This window comes from Phocoena phocoena, chromosome 14 (genome assembly GCF_963924675.1).
Source record: "Phocoena phocoena chromosome 14, mPhoPho1.1, whole genome shotgun sequence".
NCBI lineage: Eukaryota > Metazoa > Chordata > Mammalia > Artiodactyla > Phocoenidae > Phocoena > Phocoena phocoena.
In genome coordinates, this window is record NC_089232.1 from 9812299 (window position 1) to 9830102 (window position 17804).

Here is a 17804-nt window from a genome sequence, read left to right on the forward strand (position 1 = left end):
GGCAAAAAAAAAAAAAAAAAAAAAAAAAAATATTGAGACAAATGAAAATGAAAACACAACATACTAAAACTTACAGTCTGCAGCAAAAGCAGTACCAAAAGGGAAGTTTATAGTAGTAGATACCTACACTAAAAAAGAACTCAAATCAACAACCTAACTTTATACCTCAAGGAAGCAGTAAAAGAAGAACAAACTAGGGACTTCCCTGGCGGTCCAGTGGTTAAGACTTCACCTTCCAATGCAGGGGGTGTGGGTTCAATCCCTGGTTGGAGAGCTAAGATCCCACATGCCTTGCGGCCAAATAAAAAACCAAAAACGAAATCAGAAAAAACACCAAAACATAAAACAGAAGCAATATTGTAACAAATTCAATAAAGACTTTAAAAATGGTCCACATCAGAAAAATCTTTAAAAAAAAAGAACTGGGGCTTCCCTGGTGGCGCAGTGGTTGAGAGTCCACCTGCCGATACAGGGGACACGGGTTCGTGCCCTGGTCCGGGAAGATCCCACATGCTGCGGAGCGGCTAGGCCCGTGAGCCATGGCCGCTGAGTCTGTGCGTCCGGAGCCTGTGCTCCACAACGGGAGAGGCCACAACAGTGAGAGGCCCACGTACCACAAAAAAAAAAAAAAAAGAAAGAAAGAAGACTAAAGTTAGCAGAAGGAAGAAACTAATAAAGATTAGAGCAGAAATAAATAAAATAGAGAATAAACAATAGAAAAAAATCAATGAAACTAATAGTTGGGTTATTTTAGTTGGGTCAATGAGATTAAAGGAGGAAAGAGAGAAGGGAAAAACCATACTATAAACACACACACACAAGTTTGGTGGGTAAACAGGTATTATATTTATCAAACTCATTGGACACTTTAAATGGGTGAATTTATTTATCTAAAAGTATACTTTAATAAAGTTGATTTTATAAAATGCCCAAAAGCCAGGATTTTTTTTGGAGTAGTAAAACTGACAAACCTCTGGAAACACAATCAAGAGAAAAGAAGAGGATACAAATAAGCAATTCCAGGAATGAAAAAGAGAACATAACTACAGATAAAACAGGGATTTTAAATAAAATAAAAATATTTGAACAACTTAATGGCAAAAAAGAAAACTTTTAGAAAAGCCTAACTTAAAAAAATTCAAGAAGAGATAGAAAATCTGAATATCCCCTAAAACCAGTCAAAACACACACTATACAACAATAATCCCAGTTTAACAGGTGAATGTAACTAAACATTCAAGGAGCACAAACTCTTCCAAGGGTAGGGAAAATCATTAAGTTGTGTAAATCCCAGGAATGTAAGTGTTCCTTAACATTAGAAAATTTATCAATGTAATTTACCACATTAACAGATTACAGAAAACCATACAATCATCTCAAAAGATGCAGATTTTACTACTGTTCATTAAAAAAAACTTTTTAAAATAAAAGATTAAAAGACACATGTTATATTCATCATCATTTTATTGGGCTACACCATCATAAAGCTTACATGATGGCAGGTCATATAAACAGCTATACCAATACCTAATAGTCATACAGCACTTGATAGCTTACAAATCACTCTGCACCCATTATCTACCTAATCTAGCCACTCTCAAGGAGGTATGACATTTTAAAATATATATAAACGAGGAAACAGATTTAAAAGGATGACGTGATTTGTCCCAAATCCCAATTATTTTCCTTCTTTATTTTGTTGGTTCTCTGTGATATCCACACATAGATAATACATAATAGGAAAAAAACACACAATTCTGAATCTAATTCTCCAGTGGTCCTCACATGTTCTTGGAGCAAAGATACAAATAAAAATGCTTAACCTCATAGTTTATATTCTTAGTCATATCTATTCTTCCTTCTTGAATTTGTAAACTACAATTAAATGCTGGTATTTCCTCAACTTAAAAACTATAGTTCCCTCAAAGCTAGATGACGCTTGCAGCCTGATAGTTTCTACCTTCCAACTAGGGAATGTATCTCTGGGGAACAAGTGAGCATTCCTCTTGGTCCTTACTTGGTTACAAATGCCCGGTGTAAGCTACAAACCTTTGATGCAACTTGACCTGCCATTTCAGTGTCAGATGGAGGATGTCATGGGAAAGATGGAGTGGTGATTTCCCCTATTTCTCTAAGTATAGCTAAAACCCCTGCACGTTCTATAGAAAACAACATAAGATTCTGGAAGGTGGAGAGAATACAGACAGGCTGGGGACCTCTGGACCTGAAGAACAACGCAGGGCTCCTTGGGTTTTCTTTTTGCTTCATTTGTCCCAGACTGGGTTCTGAAGAAGCAGGAAATCCAGAAACAACAACAAGCACAGACCAAAAAAAAAAAGCCCAAGAAAAGTCTGCTCTTTCTAGCCAAAGGACTAGGAAAAAAGAGCAGCTTAGCAAGACAGAAAACTTTTAGACAAGAACCACCCTACTCCGGCCAGAGACCATGGAAAAACACTGTGCTCTTATCCACAACCAACAAAGGCCAAGTGGGGAGCCTACATATCCACCCTCACAGGCTGTAATGAGGCTCCTCAATGCCCCATCCGCTGCACCCTGAGTGGTGTCAGAGAAGGTCAAGTGGGGGACAGGATTGTCAAAGCCAACCCCTCCCCCATCCCACCTCAGCAGTGTCATCGGGGACCCTCTGGGGAGACTAGGCTTCCAACCCTACCCAGAGACAAGACGTCTCTCCCCTTCCTTATTGGTGTGGTATCAGTGGAGGCCACGTGGGGAGCTGGAACTCCTCCGCACCCCCAGCCCAGCAGTACTGAGGATCCCTGTCCCACTTATCAACAGAGGCCAATGATGGACCAGGACTTCCAACACCAACTTATAGTCATAAGGCAGTGTCCCCCCAACCCTTTCCACCAGAGCAGTGTCAGAGGAAGGCTGCCCAGACGGAAGCTCCAAAGAGAGTCAGGGCCTCATAATACTCAAAATGTCCAGATTTCAACGGAAAATCACTCATCACACAAAGAACCAGGAAAATCTCAACCTGAGTGAGATGATCCACAGATGCCAACACTGACATGGCACAGATGTGAGAATTACCTGACAAGGATTTTAAAACAGTCATTATAACAATGCCTCGGTGAGCAATTACAAACACACCTGACACAAATTTAAAAAATAGAAGTCTCAGCAGAGAAACAGAATAGAGAATCAAATGCAAGTGAAAAACACAATAACTGATATAAAACCCAATAATGGGCTCAAATAGTAGAATGGAAGGGACAGAGGAAACAGTGAACTTGAAGACAGAACAATAGAAAATGCCCAATCTGAACAACAAAGAGAAAATTGCTATGGACTGAACTGTGTCCCGTGAATTTATATGTTGAAGCCCTAACCCCCAATATGACTGTATTTAGAGATGGGGCTTTTAGAAGGTAATTAGGTTAAATGAGGTTATAAGTATGGGGTCTTAATGTGATAAGACTGGTAGACTTCTAAGAAGAGGGGGAAAGAATTCTCTCTCTCCACACCCATGCACTGAGGGAAGGCCGTGAAAACACAGCAAGAAGGTGGCCACCTGCAAGCCAGGAAGAGACCTCCTACCAGAAACCAAATCTGCTGGCCCCTTGAAACCAAATCATCTTAGCCTTCCCAGCTCCAGAGCTGTGAGAATTAAATCTCTGTTTGAGCCACCCAGCCTATGGTACAGGCACACCTCAGAGATATTGTGCGTTCAGTTCCAGAAAGCCACAATAAAGTGAATATCGCAACAGTGGGTCACATACTGTTTTTTGGTTTCCCAGTGCATATAAAAGTTATCTTTATACTGTAGTCTATCGAGCATGCAGTGGTATTATGTCTAAAAAACAAGTACGTACCTCGATTTTAAAATACTTTATTGCAGGCTTCCCTGGTGGCGCAGTGGTTGAGAGTCCGCCTGCCGATGCAGGGGACATGGGTTTGTGCCCCGGTCTGGGAAGATCCCACATGCCGCGGAGCGGCTGGGTCCGTGAGCCATGGCCGCTGAGCCTGCGTGTCTGGAGCCTGTGCTCCGCAATGGGAGCGGCCACAACAGTGAGAGGCCCGCGTACCGCAAAAAAAAAAAAAAAAAAAACTTTATTGCTAAAAGATGCTATCAGCGAATCATACTAGTAACATCAAAGACCACTGTTCACAGATCACCGTAACACATATAATAATAATGAAAAAGCTTGAAATATTGAGAGAATTACCAAAATATGACAGAGACACGAACTGAGAAAATGCTGTTGGAAAAATGGCTCCAATAGAGTTGCTCAACACCAGGTTGCCACAAACCTTACATTTGGAAAACAAAAAACAAAAAAAAATCCCACAATACCTGCAAAGCGCAAATAAAATGAAACACAATAAAACAAGGTCTGCCTGTATTTTGGTTTGGAACCCAAACAGATTAAGACAGGTTTTGGTACCTAGAAGAGGGATGCTGCTCTAACAAATACCTAAGAATGTGTAAGTAGCTTTGGAACTGGGTTACGGAAAGAGGCTGGAAGAGTTTTGAGGTGTCTCCTAGAAATATGGGTATTAAAGACCATTCTGGTGAGGTCTCAGACATCAGAAATGAGGAACACATCATTGGAAACGGGAAGAAAGGCAATTCTTGTTGTAAAGTGGCAAAGAACTTCACTGCACTGTGTTCCAGTGTTCTGTGGAATGTAGAACGTGTGAGCAATGAAACTGGATGTTCAACATAGGAGATTTCCAAGCAAAGTATTGAAGGCACGGCTTGGGTCCTCCTTACTGATCAGAGCAAAATTCGAGAGGAGAGGGACTTCCCTGGTGGCGCAGTGGTTAAGAATCCGCCTGCCAGTGCAGGGGACACTGGTTTGAGCCCTGGTCCAGGAAGATCCCACATGCCGCAGAACAACTAAGCCCGTGTGCCACAACTCCTGAGCCCATGCGCCACAACTACTGAAGCCCACGCATCTAGAGCCCACGCTCAGCAACAAGAGAAGCCACCACAATGAGTAGCCCACGCACCGCAATGAAGAATAGCCCCCACTCGCCACAACTAGAGAAAGCCTGTGTGCAACAACGAAGACCCAACCCAGCCAAGTAAAAAAATATTCGAGAGGAGAGAGATGAATGAAAAAGGAATTGTTAACCCAAAAGGAACTAGAACTTGGAGGTTTGGTAAATTCTATCCATGTTGCAAAACACGAGAAAACTTGTTCTGAAGAGAACACTAAGGGTGAGGCTGAGCAACCATTTGATAAAGAGATCATGGGTGTGACTTGTAGATTTAATCAGCCATCTCAGCAGAAGCCAGGGATAGAAATGGGACTATACCAGCAGAAACACAGCCAGCTGGGACTAAAGGGGATAGAAAAACCAGACAAATGAAGGAAGGCTGTTGGACTTCTTAGATCCTATAGGGCCAGACAATAGAGCTTATGTGCCGTGCTTCAAGAAAGGGAAGAATGACTCTGAAGTCGACTCAGAGATCTTGAGGCTGCCTCCTCAGTTTCAAAGGGTGGGGACATCACCTTGGTTTCAACAGGCCAGACAGCCTCCAGCCACAGCTTGGAGGCAGAGTTGCCCAGCAGAGCTTGGCAGCAGGATGGCTGCACGAGCAGGTCTGGAAGGTGGGACACAAAGCCAGAGAGGTTTATCCTCACCTGAAGATCTCATGGAGCTTGCTTTGCTAGGTTTTGGGATTGCTTGGGATCCATCACCCCTTCCTTCTTTCCTATTTCTCCTTTTTGGAGTGAGAATGTCTATCTTATGCTGCCCCACAATCGAATTTTGGAAGCACATCACCTATCTGGTGTCACAGGTTCACAGCTGGACATGAATTTTGCCTCAGGATGAATGATACTTCAAGTCTCACCCATATCTCATTTATGTGATATTTAGGTGAGACTTTGAACTTGACTTTAGAGTTGATGCTGCAATAAGTTAAGACTTTGGGGGTTGTTGGGAGGGAGTGGATATATTTTTGCATGTGAAAACATGAATTTGGGGGGCCAGGGACTGAAATGCTATGGACTGAATTGTATCCCACCAAAATTCATATGTTGAAGTGCTAACTTCCAATGAGACTGTATTTGGAGATAGGGTTTTTCAGAGTAAATTAAGGCTACATGAGGTCATAAGGCTGGATTCCTAATCGGACAGGACTGGTGGTTTTACAAAAGGAAGAGAGCAAGCATTTTTTTTTCTCTCCTTCCATGCTCAGGCACCAAGAAAAGGCCATATGAGGACACAGTAAGAAGGCAGCCATCTGCAAGCCAGGAAGAGAGCCCTCATCAGAGACCAAGGCCAACACCTTGATCTTGGACTTCCAGCCTCCAAAACTGTGAGAAATTAATTTCTGTTGTTTGAGTCACCCAAGCTATGGCACTTTGCTATGGCAACCCATGCAGACTAAGATAAAAACGTACCAAAAAGTAAGTAAACAGAGTCTCAGGAACCTGTGAGACTACAGATCTAACATTTGTTAGAAGGGGTGGGGGTGGAGGCTGAAGATGTATTCAAAGAAATGGTGGCTGAGAATCCCCCAAATCTGGCAAAAGACACACACCTACAGCCTCAAGAAGCACAGAAAGCAGGATAAACTGAAAGAAATGCACACTAAGACATCACAGTCGAACTTGTAACCACTAAAAACACAGTACTCAAAATGTTTGCAAAAATAATCTTCAAAGTTTCAGTGAAAAAAAAACAAATATAAAGATATCACCTGCCTCTATTTAAGAGTAAAATGATGAAAGGTGTTTCTAGTGTTTTCAAGTTGTTTACCACCTAATATGCTGTGTCAGTTCAGGTCTACAGGTCAATTAAACGATGGTATGAAAAAGCCTAGGGTACAAACTACATACAACTGAGGCAAATTTTTATAAATATGCACATTCTCAGGTAACTCACCTTAAAACAGACTGAAAGCATCAGAGGTCCCTTCTGTAATCTCCCTTTCTAGGCTGTCAGCCTTGACCCTTGGAGTTGTGATTCTTAGTAGGTAACTTCTCAATGAACATTGTCTAAAAGACCAAAAGTGCAGAAGTGGACTTGCCAGGCCAATATTCCTTGGCTTCAAGATGGAAATTTTGTGACTAACTAACAAGCCTGACTGATATTTTTCCTGGTTCTTGGTACTCATTTGAGTAGTTATCTCAATCAACATTTGAGTTCATCCCCCAGCTCTTTTTGTCTATACTTTCTATCCACCTCCTAAGTGCTCTGGTATTTAAGACCAAGGACAACGTCCCTTCCACCACCACTCTCAACCCCGTACAGGTTCATTGTGAATTGCCAACCTCTTATTTCCACCCTTGCAATTTGCCTAAAAGGACCATTTATCCCTTCAAAACTTCATCTCCTTAGCATTATGAGACCACCTACCCCAGCCAAGATGGCTTCTTTCCATCATGGCACACCCTATTTCTCTCGCAAGGATTTGGTAGCTTACATACACATTAGGGTGTTGGAAATAATTTCCCTCTCTCCCCAGGGAAATACACAACTTCCTCTGTTACTTAAAAAAATGTAAAACCCTTCTTTCACACTCTAAATAAGCTATGTCCCATATCAACAATGACTTCTCAATTAGATCTTTTTTTTGTAACACAGTCTTAAATTCCTTTGTAGCCCTCACAGCATGTATAGTAATTGTTCAATAAATATGTTCTGAACATACTACATGTACAGGACCTTTAACCAGTATGAATTCTCTTTTGCTGGCCAAAGGCTGAATGCTCACTAAAGGCTTTTCCATATTCCTTGGTTTTCCCTCCAGAATGAGTTTTCTGATGTTGAGAAAGGGATGAACTCTGGCTGAAAGCTTTTCCACATTCCTTACACTTATAAGGTTTTTCTCCAGTGTGAGTTTTCTGATGCTTTGTAAGAGATGAGCTCTGGCTGAAAGCTTTTCCACAATCCTTACACTTGTAAGGTTTCTCTCCAGTGTGTGTTCTCTGATGACGAATAAGGGCTGAGCGGTCACTGAAGGCTTTGGCACAATCATTGCATTTGTAGGGTTTCTCCCCAGTGTGAGTTCTCTGGTGTTGAGTCAGGGCTGAACAGTAGCCAAAGGCTTTCCCACATTCATTACACTCATAAGGCCTCTCCCCAGTATGAGTTCTCTGGTGCTGAATAAGGCCTGAACGATCACTAAAAGCTTTCCTACATTCATTACACTTATAGGGTTTTTCTCCAGTGTGAATGACCTGATGCTGGGTAAGGAATGTGCTCTGGCTGAAGGCCTTTCCACATTCATTACACTCATAAGGTTTCTCTCCAGTATGAATTCGCTGATGTTGAGTGAGGTATGAACTCTGATTAAAGGCCTTCCCACACGCATTGCATTCATAGGGTTTCTCCCCAGTATGGATTATATGATGCCGAATAAGGGCTGAGCGGTGACTGAAGGCTTTCCCACATTCGTGACATTTGTAAGGTTTCTCTCCCGTATGAATTCTCTGGTGTAGAGTAAGGTGTATGCTCTGACTAAAGGCTTTACCACATTCATTACATTCGTAGGGTTTTTCTCCTGTGTGAATTCTCTGATGTAAGACAAAAGCTGAGTAGTAACTAAAGGCCTTTTCACACTCATTACACTTCCAAGGCTTCTTTTCTGCACAAATTTTCTCATGTTTCATTAGATCTGAATTTTGTTTCAAGTTCTTTTTAAATGAATCACAATTGTGTCGTCGCTCTCCTTGCTGCTGAACAAGGAATGTCCTCCGACTAAAATTTCTTCCAAATCCATCACACTGGTAACTTCTCTCCCCAGAAGGTTTCTTCTGAGGGACAACCTCTTGTATTAAATGTTTCTCATGGTTTTCCTGCTGACTCTCTAAAGAATCCTCACATTCACTGGAACTTTCCTTTGGAAATCTCTCTATTAACACCCCAGTGTTAACAGGGGCTAATTCTTCTTCAGAAATGTCCTGCTCTGGAGTTAGCTCCTTGCATTCCAGTCCTGTATCCCAGTGTGAAAGAAACAAAAATACAATGTATCATTTCCTACACTGAGAGAAAAATAATTGCTGTGGTAGGAAAATAATGAAACAAATAAAAAATGCTTACAGGGGACAGAGGAACTTGTAAGTTCTCAAAAATAGCCCTGCAACCTTGAGAGAGCATGAGAAAAGAAAGATGACAGGGCAAAGCAGTGCTCAACATTCCTGTATCCAGCAGGGGAGGAAATGAGAAAGAATAACAGAACAAGACTAAACAGAGGTGATGGGGGAAATAGCAGATAAGAAACAGGGTCTGGTGGAGACTGGACTGGGATCAGAAAATGATGGTCTCCCATGGATTGCCCACTGTCACCACCTCACCAGAGCATCATGCCCTGAGAATGTCCATCAATAGCTGATCTTACCACCAATCTTTTCTTGTTCCAATATGTCCCAATCACTGCTGGCAGACTAACCTTTTAAAAGCATACCTCTTACACAAAAATCTCTGTTGGTTCCACTGTCTCAAGGTGAGACACAAATCCTAGCAGCTAGCATTCAAGGTAGTTCAGATCTACAAATTCAATTAGTAATTAAAAAGCAAATGATCATCTCTGATCGCGCCACACCGAACAAATTGGAAACAGCAAAACAGAACCAACCTTTACAAAAAAATAAGTAGTGTGTGGGGCGGGGAAGGTCAAATCCCCACATGCTCAGATTGGTCCCCAACCTGTCAGGACACCTGTCCCCAAATTCCAGGCTTCTTAGGAAGAGTTTGGGGGAAAAACCTGCACTGTTAGAAATTTTTAAATATTCTAGGCTTAAATGGTCATTACTATCCATTCCAACCATGACTCTACATGAAATAAATCAATACGATATAACTTTCTCAATGACGTATCATAATCAAGGAAGTGGCTAGGATTGTAAGGATAAATAGGTAGAAACAGCTTAAAGGCAAGTGGACTTTTAGCTAAGGGAGTGGAAGAACTGAAGCCCCAAACATTTGCAGAAAACACATGGTTAGCGGAGGATAGTCAGAGACTTGCCTGTCTCGTGTTAAGGGTTCAAGTTGAACAGAGAAGATAAAATGACTAGGCAGGTAGGTCTTGAAGGCAGGTAGAGGAATAGAGAACTGGCAGAGTAAACAACTCACTGTGGGAAATCTGGCAGTATTATGCTGCCTAATTAGACAAGGATAAGAAATTATAATTAAAAGCTAAAGAAAGTATAATTAGCTGGTAGTCTGTTGCAGTATCCAGTTTGATAAAAGTGATAGGCTCAAATCCATGACATCTTTCAAAAGAAAAGTTAGCAGGACTTAATCATTAGCTATCATTTGCTCAGCACATAGCCATGTACTGTTCTAAGCATTCCCTTGGATTATTTCATTTGATCCTCACAACAACCCTATGAGTTAAGTGCTATCATTACCCACATTTTACAGTTGGGGAATTTGAGTCACAGAAAGAATAATCAATCTGTTAAAGCTCACAGAGCTAGTAAGTAGTTCAGATTGGCTTTGAACCCAGGAAGAGTGGTTCCAAAGTCTGCACTCTTAACCACTATGCTATGCTACCTCCACTTAGAGAAGAAGGCAAGGGACGACTCAGAGATCAATTTATAGTCATTGTTCTGAGACAAAAAGTCATGTTATCCTGCAGAGATAAAATAACATATATGAAAAAACCTGGGGCTTCCCTGGTGGCGCAGTGGTTGGGAGTCCGCCTGCTGATGCAGGGTACACGGGTTCGTGCCCCGGTCCGGGAGGATCCCACATGTCGCAGAGCGGCTGGGCCCGTGAGCCATGGCCACTGAGCCTGCACGTCCGGAGCCTGTGCTCCACAACGGGAGAGGCTACAACAGTGAGAGGCCCACGTAACGCAAAAAAAATAAATATAAATAAATAAATAAAATAAAAAACCTGGTTTAGAGTCTTGCACCCAAACAAATTATTAACAAACATTAAAATGTTGACTTCATTTCACCTTATTTGGGAAAAAGAATTGGTTTGAAAGGGTGGAAAGTACTGACTTTCTAAAAAATAAAATTATGGCTCTATAACAGGTCAGCATACACAGAGCTGGAGTATGGCCCAGGAGAAAGGCACTTCACTTCAAGCTTTCCATGGGTCTAGTGAAATCTGGAAAGGCTCCTCCACAAGCATTGCAAAGATGCTTTTCCCACTGACCATCTGGGTTTTACGTTCACTGTTTCCAAAAATCACTCACCTGGACTAGTTGCTTTTGAGACTTCTCTCTCCAGCTCCTCCCCACACTCTAACTGAGAGATTACATCAGGCTTGGAAATTGGAAGCCCTGTTTGTGGGGAAAGAAAAAGGAGTCTGGTAAAGAGCTCAGTGTTAGCTCCTTGGTCGTTAGAAAAGACAGTCAGTATAAGAGAGAGAAAGGTCGGTTCTGGATTTCTCCCTCAACAGTGCTCAGAAGAAGGTAGGAAGATTGACATGGGGTCTATTTGAGTTCAGAATAATTGAATCACTTGTTTTTACCTCTCCCTATTAAAAGAATAAGCACCCTTCTCTTAAGAGGTATTTTTATTAGAACTTTGTCTCAACATCCTTGGTCAGGGAGTAGGGAAGAAGGACGCTACCGCCTAGGCAATTACAATATAAAGGTGTCCACTTCTGACTCCAGAAGGTTTAAACTTATATCCAGAAACAAAAAGAAGAAATTGCCTGCATCAGACTTTACAAAGGGATTAAGAATCTTTGAATCTAAGAACGTCAGAGCTCCTAGGAACTGAGGAAGCAAAGGTACCACACTGGGTAAATTCCCACACTGGGTGGGGGCCGGGGTGATGCTTACCCAGCAAGACCAGATTCCTATGCTTCTCAGGCACATCTCCTTGAGGAGTGTTCAGCTGCCCCCACTGGGTGAGAGCCTCAGCCATATCCCTGATCATCGACTCCTGAAAAACCGAACACATCAAGTGCTCACCAAGGGACATCCTTCCAGAAGCCTCTGGGAAGGACTCAAATAGACGGCATAAGAGGAGAAAGACAGGAAGGACATGAAGGTTAGACAAAACGACCTCTACCATCCCTTCCAATACTAAGATTCTCTGGTGTATCTGGAGTCACAGACTCGCTCCTTACCTCCACGCATCAGAATCGCATGTAACCTGCAAGTGGGAAAGAACACCTGCAGGGTAAAATCTGAAAGTACCAAGTTACTAGTTTACGTGGTGAAAAGTTAAATTATAGAACTACAGAAATCCTTACTATTTAGATATGGGAAAGTGGAGAAAATATAATTATGAATTAAGTATTTTCTTTATGGTATGTTTTTAAAATACAAGAGATTCAAGAAATATGAATTATTTTTCTCTCTTGTGTTCCTTTGAGAATAAAATCAGTCCAATATATTTTCTAAAAATTAAGGTGTTTGCTACACATGCCACAGTATATAGATTTGTAAAACAGTATTTCAAGGGCTTCCCTGGTGGCGCAGTGGTTGAGCGTCTGCCTGCCAATGCAGGGGACACGGGTTCGTGGCCCGGTCCGGGAAGATCCCACATGCCGCGGAGCGGCTGGGCCCGTGAGCCATGGCCGCTGAACCTGCGCGTCCAGAGCCTGTGCTCCTCAGCGGGAGAGGCCACAGCAGTGAGAGGCCCGTGTACCGCAAAAACAAACAAACAAACCAGATTTCAAGCCCAAATTATCAGAGTTCCGAAAGTGTTCTTGCCATTTCTCCCCAGTCAGTCTGACCACTCTCCCCCCACCTCCACCATCTCCTCTCTACCCCATCATACACTGCTTCTCCTGCATTCTCTGTGCTCCAGCTGCCGGCTGCCCTTTGGCTGCCTGAAATGTACGTCATACTCCCTCCCTTCTGCCCCTTTACACATACTGCTTTCTGTCCCTGAATGTTCCCCCCTTTCCCCATCCTTTCAGCTATTTAAATCCTACTCACACTTCGGATCTCAGCTCAGGGGTTACCTCCTCAGGGAAGCCTTCCCTGATTCTCTGGGTGGTAGCACCATGTTCCTTCCCTCCTCTTGGATTATGCACACAGCAAGGGGACTTTGTGATTAACGTCTGTCTGTCCCATTAGAAGCTAACCTCGAAGAGAGCAGAGGCCAGGTTTAATTTTTCCCAGAGAAGCAACCCTAGTCTTTGGCACAGAGCAGGAACACGGTGAATATTTGTCAAAGAATTAAAAGAAGGTGAAACACTTGAACAAGAATTAATAGAAACAAGAATTAAGTTTAAATGGGGTGTTCTATAAAAGTGTGCCTGGGAACAGAGGTGGGACGGGAACAGAAGTGTTTCAAACATTGAAAACATTACAGGAGTGTTTACTTTACCTTACCTTGACCTAGATGACAGGCACAAAGTTTAGACCGTCTACTAAAATGTAGGGAGAGTGCGCAGGGTGGGTAATGCTCCTTTGAATCTAGAGCTGAATCTGTTTACTGCTGATAAAACAAATGTCTAATAATTTTTCTAACTCTATTAAAAATTTTTTCTATACAACTTCAATGTAATGGAGTCACATTGAAACAGACCAGTCCCTGGGATGCTAGCAAATGAACGAGTCATGGCTTTCTTTGAAACACCGCTTTTGCCATAGCCCCTGAATATATATGTATATACATATATACATGTTATATGTATACACACACACGTATATATGTGTACATATCCTCCAAAACCAACTGGTAAAATAATTCACATAATGACACAAAGTTAAGAGAACTTACTTTGAAAATCCCTTGCTCAAAATAATTTAAATCTTCTTCTAACACTTGAACTATGAAATAACTTCCCTTCTTATTTAAGTTACGGTCCCTTAAGGCCACATGCCTCAGGACTGCTCAACACAAGCCATGTAATTTGTACAGTCTCTTTTCTTTACAAACAACGCAGCAGTAACAGACTACCTAGCAGTTCCTTTCAGACTTTAGCTCTGAGAAAACCTCAGCAATCAAACTCATTTAAGGAGCTGCTGCTCAGCGTGAGTATGCGGGGGGCTTGAGGGCACAGGTAGACCAATCACACTGTGCTTGAGGGCACAGGTAGACCAATCACACTGTGCTTGAGGGCACAGGTAGACCAATCACACTGTGCTTGAGGGCACAGGTAGACCACATCTACTGTCCAGCAGATGCTACTGACTCTCTCTCCTCTTCCCTCTGAAAGAGATCTACCAATTCAGATCAGAATCAGTACTGGTGTTTCTTCCTAGCGTTTTGCATGCACTGTTAGCACCTGGATGCTGTGAGGCAGGTCTGAGCTTGACAGGCAGTCCCGATGCCTTTACCACGGGGTCTGCCATTCTCCCAGTATCCTAGACCAGATCCTACAGAAGTATCTTGACTAATCTTCTCTCTCCAATCATTCACGGCATGTTTCATCTTGCTGGGCCTCTAAAAACTTTCATGGGGCCTCCTCTGCCTTTGGAATAAGATCCTGTGTGGATTTTTCCTGTGGTCTGGCTACAACACGCCTCCACTTCCCTCATCACACTCCAGCTCAGTCCACACATTCTCCCTGAAGACCTCTGACTCTCTCATCACTTGGAGACTTTTCTCAAAGCTGTTCTCTCTCTTGGAATATTCCTATATTCTATTTTCCAACTACCTACTCTCTCTTGTCTTCCAAAATGCAGCTTTCATCCCAGCATTTTACCCCCAAATACTCTAGGGGATGGAAAACCTCTTCTAAGGCCTTTTATGACTTGTCTGTACTAGTACTTTCTCTATTAAAAAAAAATATATATTTCTTCTTGCTGTTTAACTATTTTATTTATCTGTATCTTATTTCCTCAGTAAACTTCACAAGGCAGAGGCAACTGGCTTTTATTCCTTTGCATCTCGCCAGGAGGCCAATTACAGCACTGAAGAGCTTGTAAGTGTGCATCTAGCACTAAGTGGATAGAGAAGTGATGCCAGGAGGGAAAGTTCTGTCCATGTGAGGAGCATTTACTATCAGGTTCACTGCTCATTATTTTATTAGGATGAAGCCAGCGGTCTAGGGACCACGGCTGAGCAAGTCCATAACAATGCTAGAAACCATATTCATGTTCTGAGAACAGAAAAAAAAGAAGAAATTTAAACCCACCTGGTATGCAGGGGTCAGCAGCACAGAGGTCAGGCCATTTTCTTTTGGGTTTCCAGCATGGGGAAGGTCTGAATTCTCAGAAAGTGACCCTAGAAGTGGAAATGGGAGCCCCAGTGATTACTCTTGCTTGCAGTACACTCACAGAAACTGCCACACACAACTACTTGTCACCTGAGAAGAGTCAACACAGGGAACCAAGGGACAATCCCACAACATCTCTTATACAAGACAGCCATGACCATGGCTGCCTCAGGTTCCTCCTATGCTCCTCTACCCTTAAACTCCAGTAGAACTCTGCTACGAGATCCTGGACACTTAAATACATATTTCCATTTCTCATCTGCTGAGTATCGTCAAAATAATCTCAAAGTCTCGGTGTGTCAATCCGTGCCTCAATGAGTCACTCCTGCTCTATTCCAGGCTCACAGGATGAAAGACTAGTTAAATTCTTTTTGAACATTGGCTTTTCATATACAAAACTGGCTTTCTCAGAAGAGCAATGGGCCTGTGGGGAAAAAAATCCAAGTACTCTAAATAAATCTTGTGACTTCTCGAATCCTCACTTTCCCCATCTGCCAAATGGGTCTATTTGATAGTCTCCTTCCTCCATAACCGCCTTACGAGGTTCCTGTGAGAACAAAAGAAAGTCATTATCAAAAGCCAAATTGTCAGATATGATGATTTGGTGGGGGGGGTGGCAAAGGAGGTATACATCATCCTAAAGACCAGCAGGACAATGTAGGTAGCGGGCTCCCCTTAAACCCCAACATGAGACCAGCTGGTAGGAATGGGCTCTCTCCCAGAGAAGATGTGATGCTTGTCCTTCCAGAGCTTGCCCCAGCCAGAGGGCAGCCTTTCTCCTTTTTTCTCTCCAGCAGGCGGCATCCTTCTGAAATTCTCACCTCTGTCCTTAGGCTCCATGGCGACTTCCTCCCCGCCGGCGCAAGTGACGACCGTGGGAAAATGGCGCGACGAACGCACTAGGGGCCGGGGGTCCACAGCTCTAGTCCACCCCGAGGCCCGGGAACACGCGCGCGACCCTACAGCTGGGCAGCCCGGTGTCCTCCACCCGGAGGCCCTCCACCGCCCTCCTTCCGGCCACTCAGACTCCGAAGGACACGCGCTCAGCCCTCTTGGAGCCCAAGCTCGACCTCGCGAACAACGCTGTGGAGGCCCGGCTCGCGACAAAGGTATCTAGGAACCGGCCGGGCCGAGTCGCGCCAGCCCGAACTCGCTAATGAACTACAACTCCCAGAATCCTCCGCAGCGCGCGGCGGCGCGTCACCGGAGGACGCTTCCCAGAGGACCCCGCGGGACCACCTTTGGCCCCGGCCCTGCATCTCTGCGATGGCGCGCGGCCGTGCCGGGTGTTTAGGAGCGCTCGGCCTCTCGGAGAGCTCTTTCCTGGACGCTCCAGGGGCCGCCCCTTCCTCAGTGTGTACTCTGGGCTCCAACCCCGGAGGACGTGTTCGGCCGCGCCAAACCCCGCCTCGAGAGGGAAATTCACTCCCAGCCAACTGTAACTGGCAGAGGGCGGCGCCCCGCTACCCACCCAGGATTCCTCCCTGGCTGCTCTGCGCCCTCGGAGGGAAGGCGCCCGCGTTCCAAGGATGTTCACCCCACCACGTCGCTTCCCCTGTACTGCGCCTCCACGACCCACTGTCGGGGGGCAGAGATTACCTCAAGTAACCAGGGATGTTTATTCCATGCAACACCTCGAAATACTGAAAAGCAGAATCTCAGTCCCGGAAAGCACCTCAGTCCGGTCCCCAAGAAGCTATTAGTTAATAGTTGATACCGCTGACCTTAAGGTGCCTGGAACATGAAAGTCTTTCAAACTCCCAAGGAGCTCTAGGAAACGTCAGCTGGGAGTGGGGTTATCTTCAGGCTGGTGCATGTTCTCACCTTCCTTCCCACAATAAAGTGGCCAATTTTCTATCCAGCTCAAGTTCCCAAGAATGAAAATCACAGTACCTAACTGTCCCTGCTTGGGTATAAACCACAACGTCTGTTTGTCCTTTCTCTAATAGAATCCCCAACTTTTAGCTAGGCTTAAGGCTGCCTGGAGTAAAAATGACATTCCTCATCATCCCTGCCTCTTGCCGGGGGGGATGAGAGCAAAGTGATTCTTTTTTTTTTTTTGCAGTACGCGGGCGTCTCAGTGTTGTGGCCTCTCCTGTTGCAGAGCACAGGCTCCGGATGCGCAGGCTCAGCAGCCATGGCTCACGGGCCCAGGCGCTCGGCGGCATGTGGGATCTTCCCGGACCGGGGCACGAACCCGTGTCCCCTGCATCGGCAGGCGGACTCTCAACCACTGCGCCACCAGGGAAGCCCCCTCACTGTTTTATATTTACAGTTTTGGAGTGTCCATTGCCAGCACCCATTCATGCTTTGCCATTCTAATAGAGCTTCCTCCTCCCTCCAGAATCATAATAAATGGATTCTAATATCCTGCTCAGAAAGAGATAAAATACATGATCACATGAAGTATCTTTTAACTTTCCCTAACTAGCAACCTTGGATACGTCCTCCTCCATATCCTCATTGGGTTGTTAGAGGTTCATCAAGTAACATCTTTTCCCCACTTGAGTTTTGATCGAACTCAGAACAAAGGAGGCAGGCACATAGAGATCAGAACAGCTGTTTTGAGAGCTGTTGAAAAATGTGTCTGAGGGACAGTGACAACAGGTTTCCCCAGCCTGGACCCCACCCAGATATGTGTCCTACTGGAAGCGGAAGACTGCTTTCTGCAGGTACACAGTGCTTGCCACGTGGCCAGGAGCAGGCATCCCTCTAACGTCTCCAATGATCAAAGTAATCCCTTA

The 17804-nt window shown here is 44.1% G+C and overlaps 1 protein-coding gene across 1 annotated transcript; it reads right to left on the reverse strand.

Moving 5' to 3' along the window:
- Window positions 1-7646: 7646 nt before the first annotated feature.
- ZNF892 (zinc finger protein 892) lies at window positions 7647-15900 on the reverse strand. The gene is made up of 5 exons (XM_065890735.1): window positions 15882-15900; window positions 14980-15068; window positions 11723-11825; window positions 11131-11215; window positions 7647-8931 (listed from the first exon to the last, which is right to left on the reverse strand). Exons 1-5 carry the CDS (start codon window positions 15898-15900, stop codon window positions 7647-7649), a joined length of 1581 nt encoding a protein of 526 aa, XP_065746807.1.
- Between the last annotated feature and the right edge of the window lie 1904 nt (window positions 15901-17804).

Coding starts and splice junctions, on each gene's coding strand:
- ZNF892 (XM_065890735.1), bottom strand. Junction 11,826..14,979: donor TGCTGACCCCTGCATACCAG/GTGGGTTTAAAT, acceptor TCGGTTTTTCAG/GAGTCGATGATCAGGGATAT. Junction 11,216..11,722: donor TAGGAATCTGGTCTTGCTGG/GTAAGCATCACC, acceptor CCCCACAAACAG/GGCTTCCAATTTCCAAGCCT.